We start from the raw sequence: 14,589 nt of genomic DNA on the forward strand, positions 1-14,589 counted from the left end.
TTACCAGCTGTGACATTAATGTATCAATAATTATGGTGCAGTAATGTGTACGATTGTGAAAAGGGTCATTCTGTGCACATAAAAACACGTTTTATTGTCTTAACATAGACTGTAGGATGCAGGAGATACTTAAAAATTAGGTTTTATTTTTTGCATATTCATATAATTTCAATAGAAATGTGCATTACATGTCCTGCATAGGTCACAGCCTGTTTCAAGACATTGTTTTAATGAACTCAGTGGATCATATTTGGGATATTGGGAGGTTTTTAAATCAATCTTATAATAATATCTGGATAATAAAAGCAGTATAATGTACATAATTTATAAAAATGTTATGTTTTTATATCATTCTATGAGTATTTATACCCTCTTCTGATTTAATACGCTTATGTTTTAGTGTTATTTGATAGTTGAGGCTCTTTATAAGAGCTCACTGTGTGTAATATCATTTTAGGTATTTTATTTTGTAGTCGTTCTATCCCCGCCCCCCCTCTCCCAACACGCCGCTGTGATTGGTCCACAGACCTGCTAAACAATTCCACACGCCAATGAGCGGTCCAGAATCCCAAACGTCATCATTAGATGCCGAAAGTAATGTCACATGTGTCAACCAACCTCTAAAGTCCAAGTGGGTGATCGTCCAGCTGCGGTTCGGTCCAACATCCTGTAATCACACGCGTGGAAATGTATAAACGCGCACAAAACTGAGTGAGTTTAGATGCTGGTGATGGAGGCTGGTGGTCTGAGGGATTAGGTGTCGTGTTTATTATGAACCGGGTCCATCTGCGGCTCCGGTCCCTCACACCGCTGCTCGTTCGGGGCAGAGCTCTCTCCGCTGCGCCTCCGCCTGTCGCCCGCTGTCCCTCTCCCTTCCACCGGACTCTCATCCAGCTTTTCCGAGCAATGGCGACCCAGAGCAACCCGGAGAGCATGCAGCCGCCGGGGGGGAAGAAGGCCAAGCACAAGGAGTCTCTGCGGCGGGTGAAGAGCAAAGAGAAACGGAAACAACGGGTGGAGTATCACGGACCGTCCACGGTGTACCTGCAGGTGGTCGGTTCCGGTAGCAGAGACAATGCTGCGTCACTGTACGTCTTCTCCGAGTTCAACAGGTAACAGCTGTCACACTCACCGGGCTTTTACTTTGAAATTTTATCCCAGCGTTTAGCTTCTAATAGTAGCCCCGGCGTTTATTGGGGACAGGCCTTTAATTCCTTTAAACTACACTCTTAACTGCTGCTCCTCTTGAGATTTACTGACATGATGGTTTTGATGCTTCAGAGGTTTTTTTTTTTCCGTCTCTCTTGTTTACCGTGTTACCGTTAATCCAGAGTGAATTAACGGTATACTTTTGTTGTCGATAGTTTTCGTAAAATATAGTGAACGATCGAATTGTGGAGAATCTATAACTGATCTAACGATGTTCATTATGTACACACTGACAGAAGTTTAAACATTTATATTTGTGTAGGAGATTAAAACGACTTAAAACCCGCTCAAGAGATAATTTCTATAAAATCCAGACCAGGCCTCTATTGGAGACACACCGGGCTTTTAAAAGAGTCCATTAGGGAGTAAACGAAGCTACTGTCCTTTTTAAGATGGTATTGTGTCGGGTTTTAACTCCTCTTCTCGCTGCAGTGACGTACAAGTGTACTCCAGGGTGTGTCGGTACACTGTGACGTAACCAGTGGGCGTGGTTCCAGCTGTTTTTTTACCGTTTACCTTTTCACAAACTCTCGTCCTCTCTGCTGCAGATATCTGTTCAACTGTGGCGAGGGAACTCAGAGACTCATGCACGAGCACAAGTAAGCTGGTTTAAGTTGTTGTAACCGGAGTCCGTCTGATGGACAAAGACGGAGAATTAATAGTTGTGTGTTTTTCTCCGACAGACTGAAAGCTTCCCATTTGGACAACATCTTCCTGACCAGGCTGAGCTGGATGAACGTGGGAGGTTTATCAGGTCGGTAACAGTCAAAATAGTCCGCAGCATTTTACTTAAAGAGCCTTTGATCAGTATTTTAATAATAAAGACATATAGACTGACAATCTGAATGGGGGTCGTTCGTAGTGATGAAGCTACAGAGATCAGTTAGTTATAGGTGATAAGACATTAATCTGCTGCTTCTAGATGTTGTAGATGTTTAACTCATTCATATACGCGTGGCACTGGTATGGGAACTACACAATCGTGGCTGTAAGTAGGTAGAACAGGTACATAGGTACAGTTACAATGCTATAAATCCTAAAAAGTGCATTTAGTTTTGCTGATTTCTTTTACGAAAATTAAAAAAACAATGTTGTGAAGTGTTACCGACACTGGGGGAAGAAACAGAGGCTGTGTGTTTCATGTATTTACATATTGTTGTCAGGTGGTGACTTTTCAGTGTTGGAAAAGTTGGAAAGTCGAAGAAAACAATCTGTTTTTTGCAGGTTTAAATTGAAAAGTTTGACGTTTTTATAGAAAACAAATGTACATTTCCATTGTAAAATCACTACAACAGGAACTATAATCTTAATAAAAGTATATTTGAGGCTTCAGAATGAAATCTGTTCAGACCACATATATCACAAATAAAACATTAACAGATTTATATTATAAGAAAAACAAACAAAAGCAGTTAATAATAGACTTTGATTCCTATTAATAACTGTACTGCCACATTTATTGAGCCTATAATCGAATGCTGTGATATATTCTCTCTTTTAGCCGTACGGATGTTTGTTTGTGGATGTTTTCGTCAATCAGATGGATGTCAGAGATTAAAGATATTGTATTGTCTCCTCAGGAATGATATTAACCTTGAAGGACATCGGTGTGCCAGAGTGTGTTCTCTCTGGACCTCCACAGCTGGTGAGAAACTCCATCATGCAGCATGAAAAACCTTTTTTTAATTTAACCTTTACTCACTTAACATAAACTGTCTGCTCTTCTCCATCAAAGGAGAAATATCTGAACGCCATCAAGACATTTTCTGGACCTCTGGATAACATAAAGCTGTGTATGTTGAATTCACTGAGCTGGATTTTATAACCGCAGTATTGTTTGCGTAATATCAGTCTTATTTTGATATTTACTGTTATCATACGCTCGTAGCGGTGCGGCCGTACACCGAAGAGCCGTACTCGGACGAGACGATGACGGTTTATCAAGTGCCGATATTTGGTGAGTTCAGATATTTGTGCTTGTTTTTTTTTAGAGTCTTTTCCTGCTTTTTGATATTCACCGACTCTCTTCTGCGGTCGCTCTTCAGCCCAGTCGAGGGGCGACGTCAGAAATGTCTCCCCCAAGTCGAACAGGAGCCGAAGTCAAAGTCCTCCCTCTCCCAGGGAAGACGACCTCCACTCTAAGAGCCACGGAGACAGACCCGGAAGTCCAGGTGAGTCCTGTAGCGCCGGGGACGAACAGGAGGACATTTCTCAGAAGTCACGTCACGATCAGAAGCCATGTTTCCATCAGCTCGTAGAGCCTGTTTCCACCTGGTGTTAGCGTCTTCTCTGATCCAATCACAAGTGGAGCGTTCTAAAGTGTGAACGGATTGTGATCCGATCACCCAAACCACTTCCCGAGGTGGTCTGGGATACATTTGACCACATATCTTTTACAGTGTAAACTCTAATGCGTCCTGGCCCACGTCGAAAGACCACCTTCTCAACTGTGAACTCCTGTGGTTACACACAGAAACACGCTGATTGTGTAGTTCGCTTTAAAGCAAATGAGCTCTTTTACCTGCAGAGACAAGCAGCAGGTGTTTGTGAACGACTGTTTCAACTAGTAACTGCAATATCACCAGACTCCATTCAGAAATCCCACAATTTTGGGAGTTACTATTAATTTTATAAACTTAAAACTTCATCTACAACAGATTGTTCATTGTTTGGTCCTTCTTGTAAATGTGGGAACCCTTACACATTACTGTGAGTGACTGTGACAGCCTGTCAGCCGCATGGCGACAGCAGAGACAGACAGACAGACAGACAGACAGACAGACAGACAGAGAGACAGAACTCATGTGACTGATGAGCTGCAGTGAGGATGTTTAACATGTTCACCGTCTTAGTTTAGTAATTATATTTGTTAATTAGAACTAAACTGGGTAAAGCTGAGTCACTAACGTCATTAGTTCTGCAGGTGTTTGATGAATGAGCCAAAGCTGTGGACATATTTCAGATTTGAACCTGATGGTGGCGCTAGAGGAAAAGGCAAAAACAGTCAGACTGCGGTATAAAGAAGAAGGCCAGCATGCAGTCTGAAATCAATAAGTGAGATGTTATTTAATAAGAAATTCTCCTGTTCTAATATCTTGTAGGTAAAAGAGGAAATGCAGCTAGAACTATCTCCCCGCTGGTTTCCTTCATATGTAAGGTAGGAGACTTTACGTTCTCTTCCTGTTTGTGACGAACTTGTTAACGAACTCCGTAATCTGACATTCTTCTTCTTTTCTGCTTTAAACTTTAACAGATTCACCCAAAGAGAGGAAATTTCTTAGTCCCTCAAGCCATCGAGCTGGGTTTGCCTGTGTGAGTGGATCTTTAATACAAATCAGAAATAAAACTTATTGATCTCTTACTGAGGATAAGATAAATCTGTTATGGTGCTTTTAATGAATTTACTTTATTTCATTGATTGAATTTTAGCACAATAGACCTTTATCACAGCAGCCATTTGGACATTAAATACAAAAGTGAACATAAATGTTTATGACGCTAATTGAGGTTCAAATTTAGTTTTGTGATGATTATTATAATTATTATTGAGTTTAAGGTTGAGTTTCTATGGAAATTAGTTTTATTATTATTTTTTCCTCCCTAATTTTATGTGATAAAAAAGCTAAAATATAAAGGCACTGATTATTTTTTTATATTACACCTCTTTTTATTATGATTTTTTAATTATATTTATTCTGTATGAACCAGTAATGTAACTGCAACTAACATGTTTGTTTTTTGTTGCTGTTTTTCTTATTTATATCATAATATAGATTATATTCAGTTCACAACCGTTCAAAACCAAAAAAATATTGAATTTACAGTGATATAAAATGGCTAAATCTTACATTAGAGAAGCTGGAACCAGCTTGTTTTATCATTTTTAAATGTCTTTACAATAAAAATGCTGCAGAATTATTAAATGTTTTTTGTCCACAGAGGTACGGCAGCCATCGGTCCACTCATATCAGCTTTGAAGGATGGGAAAACGATCACGTATAATGGGAAAGAGGTATAAAGACGCTCTTTACTGATAACCTTTGTTGTGAAGCCCCAACTGTATTTACTCACACTGTCTCCATTGTGTGTAGATCCGACCCGAGCAGGTTTGTACCCCCTCTGAACCCGGAGCAGTCTTTATCGTCGTCGAGTGTCCGTCTGAGGAGTTCATCGAAGCCGTTTGCACCAATCAGCAGCTAAAAAGGTAGCGGTTTGATCACCTGTGACGCTTCTTTATCTGAACAATTGTAAGAAAACGTATTTTAAACTTAGTCTGTCGTCCCCTCTAGCTACCAAACAGGAGAAACAGAGGGCAAAGTTGTGTTGGTGGCCCACATGACTCCGAATTCTGTTTTGAAAACGGATCAATACAAGAAGTGGATGGAGAGGTTTGAGACCAGACTCCATAGAGAATTCTGCTTATTTTAATATTCAGTTTTTAACACACTGAGGACGAGCGCTGTTCTCTGCGTTTCTGTAGGTTTCCATCCACAACAGAACACCTGATCCTCAACGAACACGTCTGTTCGGTCCACAATGTCAGAAGTCACAAGATTCAAATACAGCTCAACATGATCCACCCAGAGATCTTTCCACAACTCCAGCCGTACGAAGTCAAGGTAACACTGAGGGTGACATGTGATGGGAACACCTTATTTTATTTCTGGTGCTAGGAGGTGTCTTACATTAAAACAATAACAAAAGATATGTTTGATGACGTAGTGAAGTACCGTTGGATCATGGGAGTTGTTGTCTTCACCACCCCTATCGTCATTTCAGTCAGCTTCTCCCGGTTAGGATTCCTTCAATGTTTTTCAGGAGGTTTCTAATGAGTTATCCGCAGAGGTCTCTTCCTCTCTAAAACAAACAGATCCGCTGATTAAAACCAGTAAAGACACTGAATAAAACAACCGGACGAGCCCCCATTTGTCACAACGCGCCTCTTTGGCCACAACAAACAAGAAAACACACTGATAAAGTTTAAAACTAAATATATTTTACTTAAGATCCAGACTAAAATCCTTCATCCAGTTCAAATGTAGAGTTAAAAACCACCAAGATTTAAAAAGATTATGATAAAAATGTGGCTTCAAACAAGATTGAAAAACAAACAGTCCCAGAAGAGCTTTTATTTTTTACACACTACTGAGATGTAGTGAGCAGAGATGGATGATTTAATATTCCAGAGCTCAGTTTTAACCAAAAATAACTGTTATTAATTAATTATCGGTTGATAATTTATCCGTCCCCATAATTATCATGCATCCTCAGACAAAACAAGATATTTATAAACGTCACTGTAGAACAATTATCTGTCATTTTAACATGAAATGAATGAGAAAAATAATCAGTGGATGAGTGGATAATGATAATAATCCATTCATCAGTCATCATATATCTTATAATACTTTCTCACATGTTGGAGTTTACTATAGTTTTTTACCACAGCACTGGCTGCAGAGGCTCTCAGTAACTATATTTCTATTTGTTTTAAAAGCAGAGTTAACAAAGTGATAACTCAAGTAAGGTACAAAAAAAGAGTTATAAGAAAACATCAAAACCACGTTATTTGTGTGTGTGTTGTTCCCCAGGAGCCTCAGGCCGCCCTGCACGTCCCCAGCGTCAGAGCCGAGTGTCTCCTCAAGTTCCAGCTCAGACCCGTAATGGAGTGGCAAAGGTTAGTTTGTCCTTCAATCCCCCCCAATTTAGCCGACATTACTCTGCAGCTCGGAGCGCTGCCTTGTCACGGAAAACAATCTGGAATGGACCGTTGCACTCAGCCGCCGCCTTCTTCTTTCTTCTTTTTTAACTTCGTCTTACAAGTGTCAGTGTTTTCCCTTCACTGTTTCTGTCAAGTACTGTAGAGGCGCATCAAGGTCAGATGTGGAAAGAATGCCCCGCCAGTGTTTTGCGCAGGCAGTGGTGTGTGTCTTCTTGACTCTGTGTTTCATTCGTTAGAGATGCCATCCCCTTCTGCAACACTGAGGAGTTTGTGAAAGAGGCTTCTGAGGTCCCAAACTTTCTGGAAGAAGTGGACGAGTGCAAGAAGATGTGCTCCACTGAAGCTGCGGAGACTTCTGGTGAGAAAGCCCAGAACAGAAAGAAAATGTTTCTTTCTTTTGAAGAAGAAGGTGTTTAATGTGATATATTCTTTGCATTATCTCATATAAATATTAATTTATATTATTTTATTTCCACTGCAGGGGAAGGAGAAAAATACCCAGAGGTGGTTTTCATAGGAACGGGATCGGCTCTTCCAATGAAGATCAGAAACGTCAGCGGCACTTTAGTTAATATCAGGTATGGATTAGTGGTCTAATGATGGGGGTTTTCATTGCTGCTGATATTTAAAGAGCCCCATGAGATATATCAGGCAGCAAGTGAACATTTTGTCCTCAAAGTTGATATGTTGGAAGCAGGAAAAGCGGAGTGCTAAAGGCTAAAACACAACGGCGCTGCGGGAGCTGGTCAGCAGGTCTGCACTGAATACTGTTCCTACCTGATGCTGGTGCACGTTTACAACAGCAGGTGGCATAGTCCTCTCATTTAGCTGGATGTGTCCTGAATCTTTCCAACTGTGTTTCAGCTGTTTATTTCTTTCACACTCAGGCTGCACAGTTAATCACAATATTATCGAAAATGGCAATTTAGCCAAGTGCAATATGCAAATCTCAGAAACTGCAGTTATTTCTCACACTAATCACAATCACAGTATCTGTCCAAACAATCGCTATATGAGCTTTTTACTGCATCGTGCAGGACTATTTTATACTATTATTCATTTTACTATGAAGCTGAAAATCATGTGGACACATTTTTTTATTTACACTCACCTGAAGAGCCGATCTCCAGAGCTGTGACGTGCAAGGTAATGTCTTTTATGCAGTTATAGTTTATAATTTCAGGCACCGCGATGCTGGAGATAGAACAGTGGCTGAAGATGGACTCGGTGGATCCTGTAGAGTTAAAAGAGGTTAAAACATCTGTGCATTTCGGTGGCGATTTGTAAAAGCTGATAATCATGTGATAAGTTGAATTACTCCCCAAAAATCCCCTTTTGTGATCATGTGGCTGAAGCAAGAAAGAAAAGTCATTCGGTGTACGTCCACTAAGCATCGAGTCCGTTCTCTGTTGTAGTCCGAGTCAGTCGATCCTGTTGGACTGTGGAGAGGGAACCTTCGGTCAGCTCTGCAGACACTACGGGGACGATGTGGACGAAGTTCTGTCCAAGATCTCGACTGTCTTCATCTCACACATGCACGCTGACCACCACACAGTAAGCAGCAGTTAAACGTGATCACAGCGTTGTGGTTTGTCTCAGTGTAAAGTGAGCTGCTTCCAATCAAACCACTATCCTCATCTTCATCTTGTCTTAGGGGCTCCTCATGTTGCTGTATCAGAGGGAACGAGCGCTGGTACGTTTGTCGTTTAGTGTTTGAAAATAAACAGTAAATAATCAGTTATTGAATAAATAAAAAACTTAAATGTTTGTCTATTAGACTGCGTTGGGAAAGGCGTTCAGCCCCGTCTTCCTGATGGCTCCGAATCAGATCATGATCTGGCTCAGCCAGTATCACCATCACTGTGAGGAGATCCTCCACCATATCAAGTACGTGGGCACACCTTAACATTCCAACATAAACCTCACCTGATTATATTTAATATATATATTAATCACAGTCTTTTAATGTCCGTTCTCTGTTCCAGCTTCATCTCAAACCACTCTCTGTGTGAAGGCAAAGACAACACAACACAGAACAAGGGAGACAACACAGAGATGTTGAAATCGCTTCTGAGGAACAACGATCTGGAAAAGGTCTGCAGCTGAGTTATTGTAGTTTTCTATTTTCCCCATTTCGTTTTTTAATTTTAGTTTTCAGTTCAGTTTAGTTTGTAGTCTTATTGTTCTTATTGTTTAAAAATGTTAAGTTCTAGTTCAGATTGTATTAGTTTCAGTGTTAGCTTTAGTTTATTTTTATTATAATATGTGGGGTATTTGTCAGAATAGGTATTATAGTACAAATATGATGTAGACATCCAAGTTTCATCTCCAGTGCCTTTAGATAAAATGAAAATAAACTGAAATGACTTGAAGGAAAATACAGGAAAAGTCTAGTTTTTATTTCAGTGAACTAAAATGCTTTTTCACACCTAGTCCAGGTTTAGTTTTAGTTCACTGAAATAAAAACTAGTTTTGGTGAACTATAATAACTATTTGGACATTGTTCTGCTCGGTTTTAACTGTGTACTCTAATGCAGGACGATGTTGTTTATCAGAGAGTGAAGGCTCTGGGAATATAGTTTGTGTTCAGGTCTTCAAAGTTTAGATCTTATATAATAATCTAAATTTAGCTATTTACCAAGAAGGCCTTATGACCCCCCCCATGAAGCTTTGACGACCCCCAGGTTGGGAACCACTGAGAAAGACCTGAACACAGCCTATATTCCCAGAGCCTTCTCTCATCCTGCGTTAGAAAAGTAGTTAAAACGAGCTGATAGAATGGCCAAGCTTCAGGGAGGAGAAGCCTTTTAAGAATGTATGATTGTTAAAAATATATAAAAACACAGACAGAGAATTGTGTAAAAAGTTGGTAAAATATCAGGAAAACTCAGAACACCAGGAACAATATTCACAGGAAATAATTCATACTAATGGCTCGTTTTACACAAACTCCATAAAACATGTCAGTCAGTCAGGAGTCGTCAGTTTAGGCAGTGATATAAAGGTTACTCATCTCTGTGTGTGTGTGTGTGTGTGTGTGTGTGTGTGTGTGTGTGTGTGTGTGTGTGTGTGTGTGTGTGTGTGTGTGTGTGTGTGTGTGTGTGTGTGTGTGTGTGTGTGTGTGTGTGTGTGTGTGTGTGTGTGTGTGTGTGTGTGTGTGTGTGTGTGTGTCAGTTTCAGACGTGCCTAGTGCATCACTGTAGGAACGCCTTCGCCTGCAGCTTCACTCACCAATCAGGCTGGAAACTGGCCTTTTCTGGCGACACCATGCCCTGCGACGCCTTCGTGTACATCGGTTAGTGCCACTCAGAATGATTAAAGTCCACATTTCATTCACCGTGCATCCACACAGACACCGTAGGAAATCGCACATCGAGCGCTTTCAATATCACAGAGATTCATGCGAGGTTGTCCGCGTGTAGCTCGGCTACACGAGGTTGTCCTGAATAATTTATCCGATATTTCTTAATGCTCTCGATCACTCTCGCAACTGGCAGGCTCTTCTAATGGTTCCTGTGGGATCCCACTTCATTGACTCTTCTTAAATTGCTTGACTGGATTCTGTCCAAGCAAAGCCTCCCCGAGAACGGAGAGAGTGTATCCCATGACTGTTCATTATAGATGGCTCGGCTCAGCAGACAAAACAGGGCGTGCCGATTCTTGATTACACCGACTACCTGATTGATTTCCTGGGGGACGGGGAGGGGATGTAAGTGCTCGGCTGTGATTAGGGCCTCTGATTTGGCTCTCTTTTTTTTTTTTTTCTGCAGGAAAGAATGCAACCTTACTAATCCACGAGGCCACGCTGGAAGACGGGCTGGAGGAGGAAGCTGAAGAGAAAAGACACAGGTGAGCTCTTTCTAGAGACAAGGCCACATGTTCTTAGATATAATCAAATGTTTTATAGCAGGAAGCTTGTGTCAAACAGGTGACTTAGCTGGATTTTATGCAGTTTATTTCCTGTTAACAATCATACAAACGTCTCTTTTTTTTATCAAATTCTGTGTTTTCCTTTTTAACTGCATATTTTTCTAACGTAGGACGAGGTTGTTTATCAGGCAGTGAACACTCTGTGAATGTATTTTGTGTTCAGATCTTCAAAGTTTAGATCTTAAATAATAATCTCAACTTCAAAAAATAACAATTTTATTTAGTTTTCCTCAGAAATTAATGAAATGCTAAGATATTGGCAATACAGTCTTTTTTTATAAACCAAGAAGGCCTCGCAGCCCCCTGTGAAGCTTTGGCGACCCCTAGCGGAGGTCGCGAGCCCAAGGTTGGTTTAAATAATTATTTAAGATCTAAACATTGAAGATCTGAACACAGAGCTATATTGAAAGCCCCATCCTGTATTAGTACACAGTTAAAACGACCAAAGAACAAATAGAACAATGAGAAGAAAACTAAAAATAAGCCTGTTAAGTATTTCTGGTTGTTAATAAACTGAATTCAAAAGGTCCCTCAACTCATAACTCTAATAAGGAAATAAGTTTCCTGCAGTTACTGTGTTCACTATTTGGGTTAAATTGCTCAGTTTATGAGCGATTAAATAGAATAAGAAATACCCTACATATATATCCAATATAGAAAATGGGTCCCTTCAGGAAAAAGGTTGTTCTGAGTCATATCTGCTGGAACAAAGCATTTTACACTCTTCATCTCGGAGCGATAAACCTCCGTCCTGAAGGAGGAAGCTGAAGTTCTTTGTGCGAAGGAGTCGTCATTTAAACCGGCTGCTGTACAGGGATTCTGGGTTAAGCTCAGACTCATCAATCAGCCTACTAGAGCATTTGAACAATTTGACTCTGGAGTGTTTCTGTTCCCAAGAGATAGGTTTCCAAAAACCACGACGCACCAGAAGAGAGAGATAAAATCGATTCAGTAAAACAGAGTAAGGTGAGTGGAAATGGGACAGTTTCCTCTCAGGCTGGAGCTCCTTTCTGCACATTCAAAACTTCAGTTCTGAGTCAGTAACTGTTAGACAATATCTGTGAGACACACTCTGACCCTTGAGTGGGGACATAAAATCGATTATCCTGTCTTTCAGTTTTAGTTCATGCAAATGACATAAAAAACTGCAGCAGTTAAAGTTCTCTCAGCCAACAAAAGAATTGCATTTAACTGGCTTTCCTCTACTCTCCGCAGATATTAACATTGATTTCTGCAGCGCTTTATGGCGTCGGAGCGAGCGTCTGTCTTCACAAAAGCATCTTTTTATGTCCACAGAAAACAATATTCCCATTGAGAGTTTCCCTCTGGAAGCAGTGCAACGTAAATCTCCGACTTTGTGCTTCATGTTTTCTGACAGCACGACCTCCCAGGCCATCGATATCGGCATGAGGATGAACGCCGAGTTCATCATGCTGAACCACTTCAGCCAGCGCTACGCCAAGATCCCTTTATTCAGCAACGACTTCACTGACAGAGTGGGGATCTCGTTCGACCACATGAGAGTGAGTATCGCCGCGGACGTAATGCGTTCATCTCTGCTGGATGTTTCCACAGCTCACTTCTGAATAGAGTCACAATTACACCTGAATGCATCGTTGGAGTGCAGTTTTCAGCTGTTCTACACTCGTTCTCGGTCTGTATCGATGGTTTTTAATAGAGAACGTATTAAACTTTATTTCTAAAGCTCCTTTCATAGAGTTTAGAGCAGTGCAGAGTGCTTTACAGACGACAGACGAGCATAATAATAAAATTAAATAAGGTAGATTTAAAAGTAGAATACAATGATAAAAGTGACAGTAAACAATACAATCAATGTAATGATAGTATACCTGTAAAATCAATAGGATATTAGTGTGCAGTATTTTTGGTTTATTGGATATAAATATGGAACATCGGTGCTAAATTGTTTTTTCTTGTTTCAGTTCCGTTGTTCAAATGTGGAGGTTGTTTCAAATCCGATGTCATTTGAGCATCTAAAGGCTTTAAATTATATAAATAACCCACCACCAAAAGCCATAAAACAGATTAATACATTAATAATAACAATAATTCTAATAGTAAATGTATTTAGCTTTTATAATAAAAATAGATAAAGTAATAAAACAGAGGTAGAGGTAGGTAGGAAAGCATTATAACATCCAAAACAATAAAAAACTGAATAAAATTAATTAAGATGAGAGACAAATAGTCTTCACATTGTCTTTATTTTTAATTTAAGTTAATTTTATGAGACAGGTCAGTAGAGAGAGACAGGACAGATGGGGGGAGAGAGAGAGGGCGACATGCAGCAGAGGGCCTCACGAACTCGCTGTGGTAGAACTCAGCCTTGTATTTAATTAAAGGAAACTTAATTGCATCCAGTTATTTGCTGCCTCTGAGCAGTGAAAACGTGCGTTTAAAAAAGGTTCCCGGTCGCTCAGCAAAGGAACAAAGTAAAATGTCGTCTGTGTCATTTTTTTCTTCTTCTAAACTCAAAAATAAAAACAGACAAGGTCAGTTTATTCGTGTGGCAACTTTTCAACAACAAGGCCGCTTTTTATCGTTGTATACAACATAAAAATGAATTAAACCAAAATGGAACACAAGGAGATATAAAAGTATATTTGAGCATCGATTTTTGTCCAGACGAGGCTTCGCTGAGAAGTAGACAGGTCAACAGTAACAGACTGTTTAATAAAATACTGGCTGCTTTCTGTGCTGCTGTTCATATGAAACCTGAAAGTGGAGCCTCAGACCTCCTGAGTCCTTCTTCCTGAAGCATAAAGACAGATTCTTCCTGTTTGGATGCTGAGGCTGAGATGAAGTGTGCTGGAAGATCAGACTCAGTATTTATGAGCCTCACTCCTTCAGGAGTCACATGACCATTTTCTCCATTTTCCTGTGCACTCAGATTCGCTTCGGGGACTTTAAAATCCTGCCCAGGCTCATTCCTGCGCTTCAAACCCTCTTCGCCACGGCGATCGGCGAGATGGAGGAGAAGAGGGAGAAGAGAGAGCGGGAGCAAAAGTACCTAAGAGGGGACTTCTCCGTGGTGGATGGCGAGCCGAGGACGACCGACGCCGGCCGAGCTGCCAAGAGAGACCAGGAGGAGGCGGCGACGCACCACGTGGAGACGAAGAGACTGAAAACCATCTGAAGCCGGAGAGATGACTGATTTCAGCTCAGAGAAAAGAACTTTAACTGAGAGCGTCCTGAGTTGTTTTTATTTAAGTGAATTTAAGACTTTTATTTGGCTTGTGTGGTTTCATGGAAGAAAAAACGCATGTATATTTCTTTACATTTGAGTATACAAAGCTAATGAATATAGGTTGTTTTTCATTAAACAGAGGAAATCAAATACTAAACTGTAGTTCCAAATGTGTCTGTGTGTGTTTTTGTGAATCAATAGTTCCTAATAAAGTTAACTGACAGTTTTTTATCTAATCAGATTTTATTTAATGGTAGTGATTCTTGTATAAATTACTAGTTTTTTCTTGAGTTTAAACAGAACAGAGAAATAACTGATTATGATTAAAGAAAAGTGAATCAATAAACCTATAAAAGTATGTTAATTAAGCTCATAGACTTAAGTAAACTATTGTTTCCAGTCCACCATATGTATGTGAGTTATCAGGAGCCCTGTTATGGGGTTATGAGAGGGAGTCTGCAGGTAAATAATCTAGAAAAGAGACCAAACCTCCAAGAATAGCTCTTCTTCTCCCTTTAAG

The 14,589-nt window shown here is 40.2% G+C and overlaps 1 protein-coding gene across 1 annotated transcript; it reads left to right on the forward strand.

Moving 5' to 3' along the window:
* The first annotated feature begins 587 nt into the window (after positions 1 to 587).
* elac2 (elaC ribonuclease Z 2) lies at positions 588 to 14,231 on the forward strand. The gene is made up of 24 exons (XM_051388530.1): positions 588 to 1,112; positions 1,758 to 1,808; positions 1,893 to 1,963; positions 2,790 to 2,854; positions 2,945 to 3,002; positions 3,098 to 3,166; positions 3,255 to 3,380; positions 4,311 to 4,366; positions 4,463 to 4,521; positions 5,149 to 5,221; positions 5,301 to 5,413; positions 5,499 to 5,597; positions 5,690 to 5,828; positions 6,801 to 6,886; positions 7,168 to 7,289; positions 7,413 to 7,509; positions 8,347 to 8,485; positions 8,586 to 8,624; positions 8,709 to 8,818; positions 8,917 to 9,025; positions 10,106 to 10,226; positions 10,702 to 10,780; positions 12,240 to 12,384; positions 13,773 to 14,231. Exons 1-24 carry the CDS (start codon positions 772 to 774, stop codon positions 14,016 to 14,018), a joined length of 2,613 nt encoding a protein of 870 aa, XP_051244490.1. The 5' UTR covers positions 588 to 771; the 3' UTR covers positions 14,019 to 14,231.
* The last annotated feature ends 358 nt before the right edge of the window (positions 14,232 to 14,589 follow it).

Source organism: Dicentrarchus labrax, unplaced genomic scaffold (genome assembly GCF_905237075.1).
Source record: "Dicentrarchus labrax unplaced genomic scaffold, dlabrax2021, whole genome shotgun sequence".
In the NCBI taxonomy this organism is placed as follows: domain Eukaryota; kingdom Metazoa; phylum Chordata; class Actinopteri; family Moronidae; genus Dicentrarchus; species Dicentrarchus labrax.